Here is a 16,797-nt window from a genome sequence, read left to right on the forward strand (position 1 = left end):
TCGATGTCGCAGCACAAATTTATTTAGTAGAAATGTTTTATAGATTCACAACAAACTACAGCTCACTCCACTGAAGCACTGGCTCACAGTGGACAACGTGTCTGTGCTGTTGGGTGAAAGGAGGCACTTCGACTGCTGTGTCCAGGGTCCGTCAGCTCTGCTACAATATTTCCACAGACAACACATTCAACTATTTCATTAGCAGGAGATTTTGGAAACGTATTGAAAACTGGACATAAACTGATTTAGCATCACAGAGTAGGAGCACCTGTCTCTGCTGTAGTGTACTGAGAGTATTATCACCAGAGGGCAGGCAGGGACTTGATTAGAGACTTAATTATCCATTTATCTTATTCTCCAGTTACATTAGTGGGGCTGCTGACTAATCCCTTGGTCGGTCAGTGAGGTCACTAGTAGGAAAAGTGGTTCAGTCCAGTGATGGGAAGGTGTACGACCCTGTAACACTGACGTGAAAGCACAGCTGCTGTTAAACTGAGAGGTACAGGTACAGCTAGCTCCGACGTCTCATCTACAGCTTGGCTTTGCCCGGCTGCAGCTGCAGGCTCTGAAGCTTCATGGCCAGTCCCATGTTCCCTGTGATCTTCAGCTTTCCCTGGAAAAACGCCTGCGAATCAGAACGGGTGAAAAACGTCAGACGTTCAGTTCAGTGTGTGTCAGGCAGAACTACATGCTGCTGGTTTAAAGAGTTACCATGAGAGATTAACTCAACCCAGGAGAAAGTGGGGCAACGGCAACAACAGCTTATGAAATGTCAGGAAACTGCATGGAACACAGGGACAGACTGCACGGAGACAGACAAATGGATGTTTGTGGAGTGGAATAAAAAAAAAACAGAAGTGAAAATATAAATCAGATCAGGAGGCGATGATTCAACCAATCAGAGAGCAGACGTTCTAATGTTAACTCTGGTTTCAGGTGAGTTTATGACAGACATGGAAGAATGAAAGGCTCAGTGATCACTCCTGTCCCTCAGTAACCAACCCCTCTGCCCGATGAGCGGCTCTCCGCCCCGAGCTCCTCTGCTCCGGCTCAGGATGTACAAACTGAACTACAGTGGCTGTGCTCATCCTAATGAAGGAACATGTCAGTGCAACTGTGTGACTCATCGATGTGTTTTCAATTGTTGTTGGACAACAGTGGAGCTCTGTGGCACACTGGATCAACATGTATCAGGCCTCGGAGACACACACTGGTTAGTCAGACCTCTCATTGTTAGGTTTGGTCTTTTTATGGGGTTTGCAGACAACAGAGGTTTGATGCTTCTCAGTAATGAAATCTCCCTCGTTTAATGCTCAGGTCTCTCTGCTGTTGGCTGCCTGCAGGAAACCTGTGTTCTGTTTTCATCCTACACAGTAGGGGTGTGCGATATGACGATATTAGATCGTGAAGGATTAGAAAGTGTTGACGATCTGCCAGAGGAGAGAGATCGTATTATCGTCTATAGGGCACATTCTATTAATTGCAGCTCTATGCTTGCGCACAGAAGCACGAGAAGTTTTTTTTTTCCTTGGGCAACTGACAGCCCGCTTCACGTGAACATGACCAACCAATCATGGCGCAGTACGACCAGTGCTGATTTTTTTTTACTAGCCTCGCTGTTTTAGTCCAGCTGTAGCGGGTAGCCATGGCCGACTGCGAAAGTGAAAGCTTGGAGTTGGTCCCCAAAAAGAACTCCACTTCAGTCGTATGGACAGTGTTGGGGAGTAACGGAGTTCATGTAACGGCGTTACGTATTCAGAATACGTAACGTAACGCCGTCTCTGTCTTGGCCAACGCATTCCTGTCCCGGCTCTGTTTTGCCGGCTGCGGCTCAAGCTCTCGCTCCTGCTGCTCCTCGTCCGACTCCATTCTGACCGACTGATCGGGCGAATAGCTCGTTTATTTCCGTTTGTTTTCGTGGAGCTGGGGCTTCTGGGAAACGCATCGGGTTGCCTTCGTTCATTTAGAGAATAAATATCAACTCGTGAAACAGAGAAGTATCGTCACGTAATCCATTGATTTCAACAATGTAACTGTATTCTGAATATCTATTTGAACTGTAACTGTAATGGAATACAGTTACTCAGAATTTGTACTCTGAATACGTAACGCCGTTACACGTATTCCGTTACTCCCCAACACTGCGTGTGGAACTGGTTTGGGTTTTCTCCAAACGACAAAGCACAAACACAACGAACCTCTTTAACCACCTGAAGAGGCAGCATCCGGAACAATTAGCTGAGAGCCAAGCAGCGAGGCCGACCACACATCAGCCAGTGGTAACGGCTAAAGACATTACACAGAAACAACCAACTATAACACAAGCCTTTGATAAAAGCAGGACATATGAGAGAAGTAGCAAACGGTGGAAAGAGGTGACTTTTTTTGCCTTTATAACTAAGTTTTTACAAAGAAAATAGTTTGGTTCTAAATTAACTTCACTGTAAAAATGAACTGTGATAAAATCGTGATCGTGATTTTACCATTAAAAAATTGTGATGTGATATTTTTGCCATATCGCCCACCCCTACTACACAGCAACGACTTCGTGCTCATAGTAACGCAGCACAGGGTTAGTGTCACCCACACAATAATAAAACATCCTGTTAGCATCACATCCCACTGACAACCAGACGAGCAGGACACAGACTGAGGTCAGATGAAAGGAAGAGCAGGGAAAAACCAGAGTTCAAAACAATGTGATCATTCAGTAACAAACTGAACACATAAACATTTATTATGAGTCAAATAAATACAGACATTTATATATTTCATGTTCCAGAAAAAAAGACCAGGCCACACCAAGGCTGAGTACTCACAGTCTGTGGGTTCATCTTCCCCGTCATCAAGGCCAGCAGATCTGTGTCCGACATGGAAATGGTGCAGTCTGCTTTCTTAGCTGCGGAGCAGACAGAGCCAGATTAACTCAAAGACGGGAACAACAATATGGATTTACTGATCTGAAGATGTCTGAGAGTGTGAAGATGGAAGAAACGTGAACGTCTCATGAACTCAGACACAGATGAAGCAGACACACAGACTGTACAGGCCTTGAACTTCAAACTGTTTTTACACCAACAGTTAAATATTAACATGAAACCATGCCACCACAGATTTCCACTGAAGCCCTCGTGTGTTCTTACCTGTGTCATTGTGAACACAGCCTTTACCGTTCTTCACATCCACAAACCAAGTTGCCTCCTGTCCGTTCGGGCCGTCCTTCACTTTAAAGGCAAACACTCCCCCGATCTTCTTCACAAACTGCTCCCCCTCCTGTTAAAATAAACACAGACTTTACACACAGTAAACTGGACACTATCTATTTATCTATTACATGTGTATTAAGTTTACACTGCCTATAATTACAAGCTCATGGCACAGTCAAAAACAACAACATAGCTACACTGTCGTTTTTCACATTGTTGTTAGTTATGCTAGTTGAAAACACCTTTTATATTCCTTCTATATTCGAGTAACATGATAATATCTGTCTATAAATAAATACAACAGAGTGGTTTAAGGACACAACCATCTTGTTTACAGGTTATTCTCAGCCCTGGTAATTACAGGAAATCTTTTCATGGATCTTTCATTCCTGTTTTTTCACTACTTGTGATGAGTGTGTTAAATTTGGTTTCCATGTTGTGGGTGATAAAAAACACAAGGAACAATGAAGCCACAGAGTCAGTCAGCTGTGGGCTACGTCTACGTCCTGCTCCTTTATCCTAAATTTACATTTTTGTCAAATGTGACGCACACACAGCATCACACACACACACACACACACAGCAGCGCACACACACACACACACACAGCAGCGCACACGCACACACACACTTACACACACAGCAGCACAGACACACACAGACACACTTACACACACAGCAGCACACACGCAGCAGCACACACGCAGCAGCACACACGCAGCACCATATATGAAAATGCATGAAACTACACGCTTTAGTTCTTATTTCCACCATAACAATGTAGGAATGCAAAGGTAAATGTTAGAGAACAAAATGAGCAAAAATAAAAATGATCTGGTTTCAACAAGTCGCCTAAATATATGTAGTTAGTTATGATGTCTTATATCAAATGTACATTCACATCTGTCCTAAAGTTTTGGTGAACGAATGTTTTCACTAATCTAAAACACCACAGTCTGAACGTCAGTTTTACAGAATCTTTCCAAGGATGAAGACACATTCAGGACAGTTTGCTGTAGCTCAGAACAGTTGCTCCCTTTGTGATGAACACATTGAAACAACAGAATGTATGTAATGTATTTTGTGAATGTCAATTTGCAGGTGCATTTTGGGAAGTTTTACTGATTATCTCCTAATTTTGACAATTTCTCTGGTTTAAGAAAAAGCTAATTATTTTTGCGATGTGTCATAGATGACAAATTCCATTCATCACACAGACAGCACTGCTTACATGCTTGAGATGAACATGGTATGATCAGGGTCACATAAGGGGAAGGACTTTTGGAGGAAACCATTTGTCTGATTGAGTCGACATAAGCTTTAAATTATTTTTGTGGTATGAAATAACAGTTTGGGAACTGGTCCAAATGTTCCACCATGAGGCTAAAGGCCCATATAGCAGTATGTCACAGACCTAGAAACACTGCATATGACTGAATACATTCAGTACATACCTTAAACATACATGTGTGTTTAAGGGAAGATATATGTATGCTGCAGAGAGTCTCAGAGAGTACACACCAGAAAAAGGTGAGAATAAGACAAAGTCACAGGTAACTGCAATTAAAAATCCTGTCGCCCATTTTCAGGCATGTGATCACCTCCTGAAGCTTCTTGTTGATTTCCTGGAACACTGCGTGTGCCTTGAACCCCTCCAGTCCATCACTAGCACTGGTGTTAATGGCTTGAATCCTTGACAGGAAGGCAGAGGCACAGAAACGAGAAAGCAAGGTTACCAACCAAAGACAGGAGAGAAGGGAACATGGTTCACAGTCTGTATCCCAACATCCAAACCACTTCCAGCTAAACCCAGTCTGTCTGTCAGCAATGGACAGCAAAGAGACACAACACGACTGTGTGTCTCTGTCAGTGTGCAAAAACAGGCAGAGGACGGCAACACATGGAAACACAACTGTACGAAAATAACATTAAATGTGTTTTCAAAGGAGAAGTTACAGCTGTGGACACATTCTGTGCATTAATAAGCTGTTAAAATGTCCTTACATCGACAGTACATCACATTGGTGCTTTAAATACTGAGCAGGGAACTTTGTTACCGTATCACGGTTTTACGGAAACTAATCAGTTAGCTATATGTGCTAATTATATCAGAGGCAACAGCTGGTTAGCTGAAGGAGCTTCGTGGTAATGCTATCAAAGAGCTAACGCTACAGCGGTGCTTAACTTCAGCGCTGCACGCTAACGTGGCGCCTGTTTCACATTTATTTCGCAGCTAACCTGGTGTTTACCTGGCTAACATTGGTGTTAGCCTGGCTAACCTGGTGTTAACCGGGACAACGAGAGCGACCTCTGAATTATTTCAACACATGAAACTCACGCTGTCACTTTGCAGCGCAGGGAGTTCAGTATTCTCACCTTGGTCTCTGTCTCTCAGGCATTTTACAGAAACGTTAGCTGAACAAACAGTGTCAGGGTGAACAGACCGACATCCACTGCTGCAGGTTAGCTTGTACTTTGCCTGCTGTTTGCTAACTGCACTTCCCTGTTTCTTCCCTCCCTCCCGGATCTTCAGACCTGACTTGTCGATGTCAGATAATTCATGGCTGTGATTACACAAATCAGCTGTTTTCAGAGACTGCTGATTTTCACACTGTGCAGAAATGAAATCAATCAAAGTCTGGAGCTGTGGAAAAAATACATTTAAACAAATCTAAAACAGTCCACCGTGCAACAAGCAGTGGGAAATAACGTGTTTGTGATTTGTTTGGAAAGGAGCTAAAACTAGCACACACACTGGTCTTTAAAGATATCTGGAGGATCCAAGAGTGTACATTTTAGATGCTGACATTTTCTGTCATCAGAGCCAAAAATATGAACCTAGCATTTGTGTGAAAGCAAACTTTTGTGTATAAGCTGTTATATGCAGTAACCTATGGGCCCCCTTCGAGTTTGATGTGTTACCTGTTGTGCTAGACGTGCTGTAACATAGCTATCTTGGCTTTCATGCTTTACAGAGCTGACCCAAGCGTGTCCTATCAAATCAATTTCTCATTACAGTCAAATAATGGATACAAAGCATGCACCTGTACATTATTACCACGGTATCACTGCAGTGTTTTGTAGAATCACCATGAATGATACAGAAAATTTCACATTTTATCAGAGTTGATGAGAATCCTCATCTGGTGCACGTCTTCAGCCGTGACTGTGATCGGAAGATTGTCATGGTTGTTCAAGAGGCTTTTATCTTTTTATTCCTGTTTCTGTACATTGCTATTCCAAACACACACAGAGACACTGACTGTTAAGGATGGTAAGGTATCCTCCAGGTTTCTAACCAAGACGTGGCTACCCTAACCCTAACCTTCAGCTTAAACATGACAGTCACTGAGAAATGATGTGGTGTTACAGAAAGAGATAAACCTGCCTGCTGGCTGTCATACAACCAGGACACAGCCACATAAGAAGAGTTAAAACACACAGAATACTGTTGTCTAATAGCCTATGCTGTACAGCTGTCAGCAAATAACACTGCATTTAGTGTGCACAGCATGAGTGGAGGCCAACATCAGAAAATCTCATCAGTGTAATGGAAGCAGTGAACTATCACCTTCAATGCTTCTGTAAAGCAGGGGGTGGGGGTGGGGGTGGGGGTGTTGGGCTGGGCTCTTGAGCACCAGGCTCACACTGGCTTGGTCACTCTTTCACCCATCACAGATGATATGCTGAACGCTCGTCAGTGTTCTGCTATAGGATTCGGTGTGGTCTTCTCTCTGCAGTGGATGGGGTTTTTAGTTAACCAAAGGAAAACACTGCACTCTGCTGGCCAGAAGACTCCATGATGGCCTGATGGAAGAGGAGGCTTCACAGCAGGTTTTTCTCTGTACTGTGCATCAGAAAAGTTTTGAATCTTCAGGTTTGAGTTTGTACTTTTTCTAAGTGTTACCAGGTATTACTGGGATTTTGTGCTATGTTAAAGTACCTATTAGATAATGATTATATAATATTACATAAAAATAAACTCAACTTACAGATAATTATATTCAGATATATAATTAAATTACATTATATAGGGAGCTGTCCAGCTCTGTTAAACGTTTCTGAGGGGTAATAATGCTCACTATTTAAATAACAGTGGTTTTTGGGGCTTGGACTCTGAATCAGTAACTCAGCATCAGTTAAACCTCTTTTTCACAAATACCAGTAATGCAGTGGTGCAGTGTGTGAGTCTGAGTGTGGACAGTGCAAACTATAAACACATACATTCAGACTGCTGACAGGAGTACATGCAGGTCGTAGTGCAAACAGAAGATGCTGAAATGAGGTCGTGGAAAAAGTCAAACATTCATCAGAGCAACAGCCTGAGGAAACAAACTGTCCTTGTATCAGCTGGTTTTGGTGAACAGTGTTCACCTGTAACGCCTTCTGGTATGGTACCATCAGCTCTGTGAGATATGAAGGAGCCTGGCCATTCAGGGCCATGCAGAGCCAGTTAGTTCAGGGAATTACAGTAGTAACAAATGCATGGCCGAGTTTCTCAGCATCCCTCTGAGACAGGATGTTCCTGATCTGACTGATGCTGTGCAGGTGAAAGAAGGCGGGGCTACACACGTGTTTTATAACTGTACCACCAATTCACTGTGATGAAGATTAGAATTGAACTGACTGCAGTGATGCAGGAAACATCCAACCACAGCTGGTGTTACTGTCACCTTCAGACTCGCTGTTTATTTGTTGTAAATAAGAAAACAAGGTGTGACTGTGCGTTGTTTGCTGCTGCTCCGAGCTGCAGCCTGAGGGACCGGACTCTCAGCACCTGCCCCGTCTCGAAGGAAAGTCACGTGACTACTATTGCCGGTTACACTTCCTGTTGCTAATTCAATTCATAAGTAGCTCGTTCTTTCTGCGTTTTCACCGGACTGTGATTACACCTGGTCAGGGGAACGTTTTCTATGTGAGTGCGCGGACGAATCGTTGGTTTAACGCGCGCTAATTGTATTAGACTGCTTCGGAAGCTAAAGGGGTTAGCTAAGGTAAGCTAGCTAATGTTAGTTGCTAACATTGGCGAGCAGCAGTATTAACCTGTGGTGACAGCTGTGACACGGACGTCTCTGAGCCCGTAGCTTCAGCTTCAGCTGTGTTTCACTGCAGTGGAACCCCATCAGGTTTTCAGTTTGCTTAGAGCGAACATTATGGCCAATCTGCTGTCAATGCAATGCGCTGCCTCTCTGAGCAGGTCCGGAGCTCTGGCTCCTCTGAGGAGGTCCGGAGCTCTGGCTCCTCTGAGGACTGCTGCTCTGAGCCACAAGCGAAACTACAGCAGCGAAAACGCGTCTTCAGACGAATATTTGCACCAAAGTGTGGTTCCGTCGATGCACTATCAGAAGAGTTTACCCAGGTAAGCAGCTCAATGTGATTTTTTTCATATTGCCCTAAAATATATTTTTAATTGAAAATAACTTTAGTCTCATATGAATCGAAACTGCCTTGGAAATGTCAGGTAGGTGTCGCAAGGTGTTCCAAGTTAAAGGAGGCGACTCATTAAGCTTTTATATGAATGTAGGTGAAAGTGCAGAGTTGACTTCTGCTCGATGACCGGTGGGGGGCGGTGACATGACTGACACCTGCTGTGTACAGCCCTGATCAGTATCTGTAAAATGGTAGCTTTTTAAATATTTGTACAACTTTTAAGTTAAACTATTTAATCTTAATCCACAGATTTATGGACTTTATATTATATTTTAATTAGTTAAACATTTATGTTTTTCAAATAAATTGGCCTCATTCTTCTCTGGCTTTGGCTGAAACACGTATGTGTATGAAATGGACAGTATGGACAGTAAGTACCTAACTCTCTGATGATATTTCACTCAGTTTTGTTGTAGACTCTAACATTCACTGGCTGCTGAAAGGCTGAGTTGTCTCTCTTACTTTGTGAATTGTTCAGGCTGCCCATACCAAAACTGGAGGATACTATCAGGAGGTACTTAGCTGCCCAGAGACCTCTGCTGGACGATGACCAGTTCAGGTATGTTTTAGCATTTTGTTCATGGACAGTACGGACAGTTCAGATGCTGCAGATATCTTTTCTGTGTGTCCTCAGGAAAACAGAGAAGCTTGCACAGGATTTCCAAAGTGGTGTGGGGAAAACCCTGCATGAGGAACTGGTAGGCCAGGATAAAAACAATAAGCACACAAGCTACATCTCAGGTGACAACCACTCTGACATTATCAGCCTGAAATCAAGCACCTCAAATGCATATAGTTACTCATGTATGTGGGGGACTTCTGTTTCAGGACCATGGTTTGACATGTACCTCTCTGCACGAGACTCTGTGGTGCTGAACTTCAACCCCTTCATGTCCTTCAATCCTGACCCTAGGACAGAGTACAATGATCAGCTTGTACGGGCAACTAACATGGTGTGTTCAGCAGTGCGCTTCATGAAAACACTTCGAGCTGGATTACTGGAGCCAGAGGTTTTCCATCTAAACCCGGCAAAGAGTGACACAGACAGCTTCAAGAGGTTCATCCGTTGGGTCCCGTCCTCTCTGTCTTGGTATGGAGCATACATGGTGAATGCTTATCCCCTGGACATGTCTCAGTACTTTCGCCTCTTCAACTCCACTCGGATTCCAAAGCGTGGGCGAGATGAGCTCTTCACTGATGAGAAACGGAAACATCTGCTCGTAATGAGAAAAGGCAACATGTATGTGTTTGACGTTGTAGACAGGGATGGGAACTTAGTGAAGCCTGCAGAGATCCAGTCCCACCTGAAGCACATTTTGTCTGACCCGACAGCAGCACCTGCCTTTCCTCTCGGGGTGCTGACCAGTGAGAACAGGGATGTGTGGGCGGGGCTGAGGGACAAACTGGTAGCTGCTGGAAACGCAGAAGACTTACGGATTGTTGACAGCTCTCTTTTCTGTCTCTGCCTGGATGACGAGAGCATGCGAGACCATATTCACACCTCGCACAACATGCTTCACGGCGACGGATGCAACCGGTGGTACGACAAGTCCTTCAGCATCATTCTCACCAAAGATGGACAGGCAGCCATTAATTTTGAGCACTCCTGGGGCGACGGCGTAGCTGTGCTCCGCTTTCAGAATGAGATCTTCAAAGACACCACGGAGCAGCCGCTGGTGCACCCGGGCTCTGCTGCCGCTGCTGTGGATTCAGCCTCCGCTGTGCGCAGGCTGCAGTTCAAACTGGACAACGAGCTGGAGAACGGCATCAAGAAAGCAAAGGAGAACTTTGACTCAGCTGTGTCAAAACTCACCATTGATGCCATGGAGTTCAAGAGGGGTGGGAAGGAACAGCTGAAGAAGAGCAAGTTGAGTCCAGATGCTGTAGCCCAGCTGGCTTTTCAGATGGGCTTCCTGAGGCAGTATGGAGAGACAGTAGCCACGTATGAGTCGTGCAGCACTGCAGCGTTCAAACATGGCCGCACAGAGACAATCCGACCAGCTACCATACACACCAAACGATGCTCACACGCTTTTGTCTGTCAGCCAGGACAACACAGTGTGGAGCAGCTGCGGGCCATGCTCAACGAGTGCTCCAAATACCACGGGCAGCTCACCAAGGAGGCAGCTATGGGTGTGTCCCAAATCCATGCTTTATTGTTATATTATTATTATTATTTATTATTATAATATACTGTGAGAGCAGTGTATTTCAACTGCTGCTGCACTAACCACTTCTTTTCTGTCTCTCACCAGGCCAAGGTTTTGACCGACACCTCTTTGCCCTTCGATATTTGGCCAACTCAAAGGGCCAAGACCTGCACGGCCTGTACACTGACTCCGCCTACGGCGCCATCAACCACAACATCCTCTCCACCAGCACCCTCACCAGTCCAGCTGTGAACCTCGGCGGCTTTGCCCCAGTGGTGCCTGATGGGTTTGGCGTCGGCTACGGTGTCCACGACGACTGGATCGGCTGTAATGTGTCCAGCTACCCGGCTCGCAACGTCCACGAATTCCTGCAGTGTGTCCATAGGTCTTTAGAGGACATTTTCACAGTCCTGGAGGGAAAACCACTCAGTTAAGAAACAAGCATCTAAAGAAAGCAAATGTAGTTTTTAGTACAGTGATGGGGCTAACAGCCATTCTGACATAATGCAGTTCTGTCAGCATCACGTTAGAGTCCTGCTCACATGTAGTACATTACAGTATGCAGTAAGTATAAAGTATAAATGACAGTATGAAGATAAATGCTGTGCCTTACCGCAATGATGTGAATTTAAACCAGAGCATTTACTAATGTTTAAAGTGTCATCACTGTTTGTCATTTATAGCCTTTCTGATGTGGTCGATTATATTTTGAAATAAAACTTAATTTAATTACATTTTTTAAAATTATTTCATTAATGTTTTTGCAGCTGTAACATCTTCCTCAAATTTAAATCCCTGTTTTAGGAAAAATAGTGGTTCTAATACATCAGAGTGTACATGAATAAGGCATTACAGTATATTCATGTCATAAAGCAAAGCACACTTGCATTGAATAAACAAGCAGCTTAGACAAAGCTGTAAGTTTTCTCACCCTTTATTTAAAATAAAAAAACACTTCCACCAAAAGCAAATGTACAAATGCGGTGGTTCAACAACAGAAACATTAGCTAAAGCAAAGAAAATGAGCAACATCGACATTTTAGATGGGCTTGATCTTGAAGTGTAGACCGATGAGACTGAAGACGAGACATTTCAGATCTTGCACCAGGTAGTAGAACACGCGAAGACCTTCAGGGTCCCTGAAATACAAGTGCAAGGTTTTAAACCAAGTCCTTTAATCAGCAACAAATATACAGTGTCTTCTTTTCCAACTCTTGGATACAGAACTCACTTTGACTGGTTGACGTCAATTAAGGAGCCAATTTTGGAAGTTGTGAATGAAATGTGTTCGTCGCCAATGACGATCTCCAGCTCCTGTGAATATTATTAATACAGACAAGTTGACCGACAAGCAGTGGAGAAGATTTCTAATAATAACATCAAATACTGAAAGGTGGAATGCTCTGTATTCAAACAGCATCGTGCCACAGTGTGCTCATCATGGAAACAACATATTTAGAACAAATTATTATTATGTGACCATAGCAAAACTTTTTTTTTTAAATATCTGGCAGGTCACAGCAACATCAGCAGGATTTTGTTGTTGTTTCTTTAAAAAAAAAAAAAGCTTTCTGGGTGCAGAGGACCAAATGGCAGCACTCAGAATGATAGAGATTACAGACAACCTGAGAGAAACATACATGTAAACACGACAAAGAGTGGAGTCACGAACCTGTCTGCCAACTCTGTCCGGAGGTGGCCACAACGCATCATCTTCCTTGGTGATCTCACTGTCGTCAATGATCCTCTTCAGCTCCTCCATCACACTTTTGTGTACATAGGCCTGGGTTGGTAAACAGAAGGCAAATGAACCAGGTTCCAGTTTTTACCATTTAGATATAAGAATGGGAACAAACACTTTATCTTACTGCAGGAATATGAACATGATGTTCTGCTCTGTGCTGTAACTGGTTCATATATAATACTGCAGAAAAGCAGCAGTTAATATGGTCACATGTTATTGATACGACTGAATTCAGGTTTATAGTAACAGTACCATTGTACTGGGCCAATTTTTTCCCCCACTACCTCATTTCAGCATCTTTGTCTGCACTACAACCTGCACATACTCTGAATATATATGTATATAGTATATAGTATATAGTTTGTACTATCCACATTTAGACTGATCCATTGCACCGTCGGTATAAGCAATATATCGAATTCCTTGTTTATATGCACAAACTTGGCCAATAAAACTGATTGTGAAAGCAAACATTTTACCGTAATTACCATAAAACCCGCACAACATTGACTGCCCGTGAGTCTGTTTAACAGACCGGTTAACTCCCTCCAACAGTAAAGTATTTATGATCATCAGTTACCTCTTTCCTGATCATGACGTCGTTCTTGTAGTTGCTGTTGTTTGCATATCGCAGTTTACCTGGAAGATGTTTGGATTGAAGCAGAAAAGTGAAACATGGAATCACTTTAATTACAGCTGCCTACAGACCACATGGCTGTCTGAGCTGAGAATATTCCTTGGACGATTACCGTATTTAGAATAAAAAAGATTTTCAGACATTAGCTCAGTCTAAACAGGAACTTTTATCCTTTAGCAAACAGTGGAAACCACACGGAGAATTTGGCGCTAGCAAGTCGCGTTGAGTCCGCCGCGGCCTACCCACTGCCCAGTGGCTAGCGACGCTAGCTAACGCAGTGGAGCTAACACATGTGTGTTACCGCCTTACTGAACTTACCGTCAGGTCTGAATTCAAATTCCAGGAACTCGTGTCCAAACTTTCCCTTGTGGCCAACATAATATCTCAAATAGAAATCGCTTGTGGACATTTTCTCTCTTCTTTCTGGCGAAGACTGCGGAACAAAACTCAGCTCGCGAGAGCAGCCCGGAGAATCACCAAAAATGTACGCATGCGCAAAGGGTCAAGAGTTTCCTGACTTCCGTGCCCCGATACTTGTCTTTCAGGAGTGCTGTGCTGTGCTCCGAAGGCACAATGCCTGCACTGAAAACAACTTTACACCCCGCATCCACCCTGTTCCTTCTATAGAAACGCACTGAATCTATTTATCCCTTCTTTTATTTTTGTATGTGGCATGTTGTTCTTTAAATATTTTTTGAATTCTTTGTAAAAGTGTTTTTAAATAGTGTGTTTGGTTTTTACAATTAAGTTCAGTGTAAATGACAAGTTGTCTGCCGCTTCAAGGTTGTGCCTTAAAGACAGAACACAGGGAATAAACGTCCGTAATTTCGTCGCGCTTCACTAACGTCATCATTTTCCACACCGAGGAGAGGTCCTGACTGCAACACACGTGTGGTTGTTATAATCTTCTACCTATGGCGGGCTCGTTTTCTCAGCAGCTCGAGGATTTGTTGAATCCTTTGCCTAAATTTGCGGATCCAGAGGATGATGGTGACGAAGCGACCAAAGCCAGAGTCATCGACACATTCAGCGAGGACGACGGAGAAGAAGAGGTCGGCCTCAGTGCTCTGCGGAAGCGACACACGTCCCTGCTCTCAGACACAGACAGGCGATACGCGGGGAAAGCAGTTTCTCGTAAACAGCTGCTGATGGATATTGATGGATCTGGTGAGGATGATGATGAGGAGGAGGAGGAGGAGGACGGCAGCATAGAAGGGCTGGAGGAAGATGAAGGAGAGGACTCTGTGGGGGATGAAGAGGCAGATGATGATGAGGAGGAGTTAGAGAGCAGTGATACACGACTCGATGCTGGAGTCGCAAAGACAAAGGGGTCTGATGTGACCTTTCCTCAGGGAGTGGACTTCCACACTCTGACAGATGGCATGGATGACTTGGGAGTGAGTGAAGAGGATGATGATAGTGGCGACGAGACTGAAGGCAGCGATGAAGGTGAAGGCTCTGATGATGATGATGAGATGGATGACGATGATGAAGGCGGCGAGGATGAGGGAACCGTCCGCACATTCTCGAAAGAGAAAGTAGACGAGGAGGTGGAGAAAGGGAAAGCTGTGAAGAACCAGCTGGCTCTGTGGGACCAGCTGCTCGAGGGACGCATCAAACTCCAGAAAGCTCTGGTGACAGCCAACCAGCTGCCACAGCCACAGACTTTCCCAGAGTTCAAGAGGAGGGGTGGAGCTGAGTTTGCGGGGGCGCTGAAGAACACCCACAAAGCTTTAAAGGCTCTTCAGAGGTCCCTGCTGGAGCTGCACGACCAGCTGCTGTACCAGAATGCAGACACGAGGACCATCGCTCTGGGGAAGACAGGAGCTCAGAGTGAGGGTGAGGAGATCAACAGTGATGAGAACGAGGATGAAGAGCGGTCAGCGTGGGCGGGTGGAGCGCCTAAACGGAAACTGGAGATGGCAGAGTACCCAGACTTCATGGCCAAACGCTTTGCTGCTTTCCAGCCTTACTGCAACGCCACGCTGCAGAGGTGGCACGACAGGACTCGGCTGAGCATGGGTAAGAGCAGCAGAGGCTTCGGGGCGTTTGAGAGGAACATACTGACGCAGGTGGAGCAGGTGCTGATGGACAAAGAGAGGCTGGTGCGGCGCACGCAGACCCGCCGCTCAGAATACAGAGTCCTGGGGAAAAAAGAGGTCTCAGCTGTCCCCTCTGAGACTGTCCCCACAGAGGGCGAGGAGGCACAGCAGCAGCTGAAAGCAAACACACATCTCAAAGACGTGGATGAGGACATATTTGATGATGACGATTTCTACCACCAGCTACTGAGAGAGCTCATTGAGCGCAAGACGAGTGCAGCGGATCCCAACGACCAGGTGGCTATGGGCAGGCAGTGGCTGGCCATCCAGAAACTACGCAGCAAGATCAAGAAGAAGGTCGATACCAAAGCCAGCAAGGGACGCAAGGTCAGATTCCACATCCACAGTAAGCTGGTCAATTTCATGGCTCCTGTTGACCACAGCTCAGTGAGCGACGAGGCCCGCAGTGAACTGTACCGTGGTCTCTTCGGTCAAAACTCCTCCGTCAGGGAGTGACGTGAAACAGGTCCTCACGTGGAGCAGGTGCTGAATGCCAGGATGTAAACAAAGCAGTTTGGAGCAGAGACTGGGCCTGCTCTGCATCAGACTGGGACAGGTCCTTCGTTCTGGTTTAACTGGAATAAAATGGACTCAGGGCACATTCAGTTTTTAATTGATAGGTTTATACTGAGGAACATTTTCAGTGTGTGTTGTTGCATAGCGGCCAGTTTGTGTGTAACATGTACGTAACGCACAGTGAGTGTTCAGTGGACTAGAAGGAAAACAATAAATGTGTACTCTGCTGTCACTGGGTCTCATATGAAGTGTTTTAAATAGTGAAGCATCCAAACAAACAGCACATGTTGTGTCCCAAGTCTATACAACACACTGTGTGCAGTATGCTAACGCTTATACTGCTAATACACTAAAAACTAACGGTAAAACAACACAATCCTTCTGCTGTTCACAGAGAAACTGTAAAATACTGAGTTATTCTTTTACTTTGTGAGATGCTCCTCCTCCTCCTCCTCCTCCTGCGGCTGCAGAGTTCCACCATCATTCCAGCTGTGAGCATTTCAGCATTGCATCCTGGGAGAAAAGAGTCCATGGACAGCTCATTAAAAAGGATTTCTTAGTCTGCACACTGCATGTTAGTTTTTATTTTTTTCACTTTTCTATTGTGAACACACAACAAACAGAAACACTGCAGAGACTCAGGCTGCAGACACTACATGCAGTTCAGGGCCACAGTCAGAACCGAGGAGCCATCAGCCTGTCAGACCGGATACTAAAACTGTCGAAGGTCAAAACTTTCTTGATACTGGGATTTTCATGTTTAGTTGCTGGGATAACAGTTAAATGATGTTTTTCCTGAAATCTTTTTATTCCCAACATAAATATCTGAATGTTTCACACAAGCACAGGATATAAAACAATGAATGATGGGTCTTTCAAAACTGTACAAATTCAAAGTCTCTTAAAAAGAAATGAGAATGTGCAGATAAATAAAGAGTACACATTCTGTGTATTTGTTTCTTTGAGCAGGAAGTGCTTAAAATTAAATGATGTGAATTAATCCTTCACAGCA

At 44.5% G+C, this 16,797-nt stretch overlaps 4 protein-coding genes across 4 annotated transcripts; 2 read left to right on the forward strand and 2 right to left on the reverse strand.

The window, feature by feature from the left end:
* scp2b (sterol carrier protein 2b) lies at nt 1-5,720 on the reverse strand. Its single transcript, XM_041040503.1, has 5 exons — nt 5,583-5,720; nt 4,808-4,898; nt 3,144-3,273; nt 2,820-2,899; nt 1-625 (listed from the first exon to the last, which is right to left on the reverse strand). Exons 1-5 carry the CDS (start codon nt 5,603-5,605, stop codon nt 530-532), a joined length of 420 nt encoding a protein of 139 aa, XP_040896437.1. The 5' UTR covers nt 5,606-5,720; the 3' UTR covers nt 1-529.
* Nucleotides 5,721-8,006: 2,286 nt separating this feature from the next.
* On the forward strand, nt 8,007-11,233 carry cpt2 (carnitine palmitoyltransferase 2). The gene is made up of 5 exons (XM_041039549.1): nt 8,007-8,565; nt 9,115-9,195; nt 9,271-9,377; nt 9,465-10,769; nt 10,892-11,233. Exons 1-5 carry the CDS (start codon nt 8,360-8,362, stop codon nt 11,218-11,220), a joined length of 2,028 nt encoding a protein of 675 aa, XP_040895483.1. The 5' UTR covers nt 8,007-8,359; the 3' UTR covers nt 11,221-11,233.
* Nucleotides 11,234-11,704: 471 nt separating this feature from the next.
* Nucleotides 11,705-13,660, reverse strand: magoh (mago homolog, exon junction complex subunit). Its single transcript, XM_041039555.1, has 5 exons — nt 13,486-13,660; nt 13,111-13,169; nt 12,459-12,569; nt 12,018-12,100; nt 11,705-11,925 (listed from the first exon to the last, which is right to left on the reverse strand). Exons 1-5 carry the CDS (start codon nt 13,574-13,576, stop codon nt 11,826-11,828), a joined length of 444 nt encoding a protein of 147 aa, XP_040895489.1. The 5' UTR covers nt 13,577-13,660; the 3' UTR covers nt 11,705-11,825.
* A 367-nt stretch (nt 13,661-14,027) lies between these two features.
* aatf (apoptosis antagonizing transcription factor) lies at nt 14,028-16,733 on the forward strand. The gene has a single exon (XM_041039550.1). It carries the CDS (start codon nt 14,082-14,084, stop codon nt 15,723-15,725), a length of 1,644 nt encoding a protein of 547 aa, XP_040895484.1. The 5' UTR covers nt 14,028-14,081; the 3' UTR covers nt 15,726-16,733.
* Nucleotides 16,734-16,797: the final 64 nt, after the last annotated feature.

This window comes from Toxotes jaculatrix, chromosome 6 (assembly GCF_017976425.1).
Source record: "Toxotes jaculatrix isolate fToxJac2 chromosome 6, fToxJac2.pri, whole genome shotgun sequence".
NCBI lineage: Eukaryota > Metazoa > Chordata > Actinopteri > Toxotidae > Toxotes > Toxotes jaculatrix.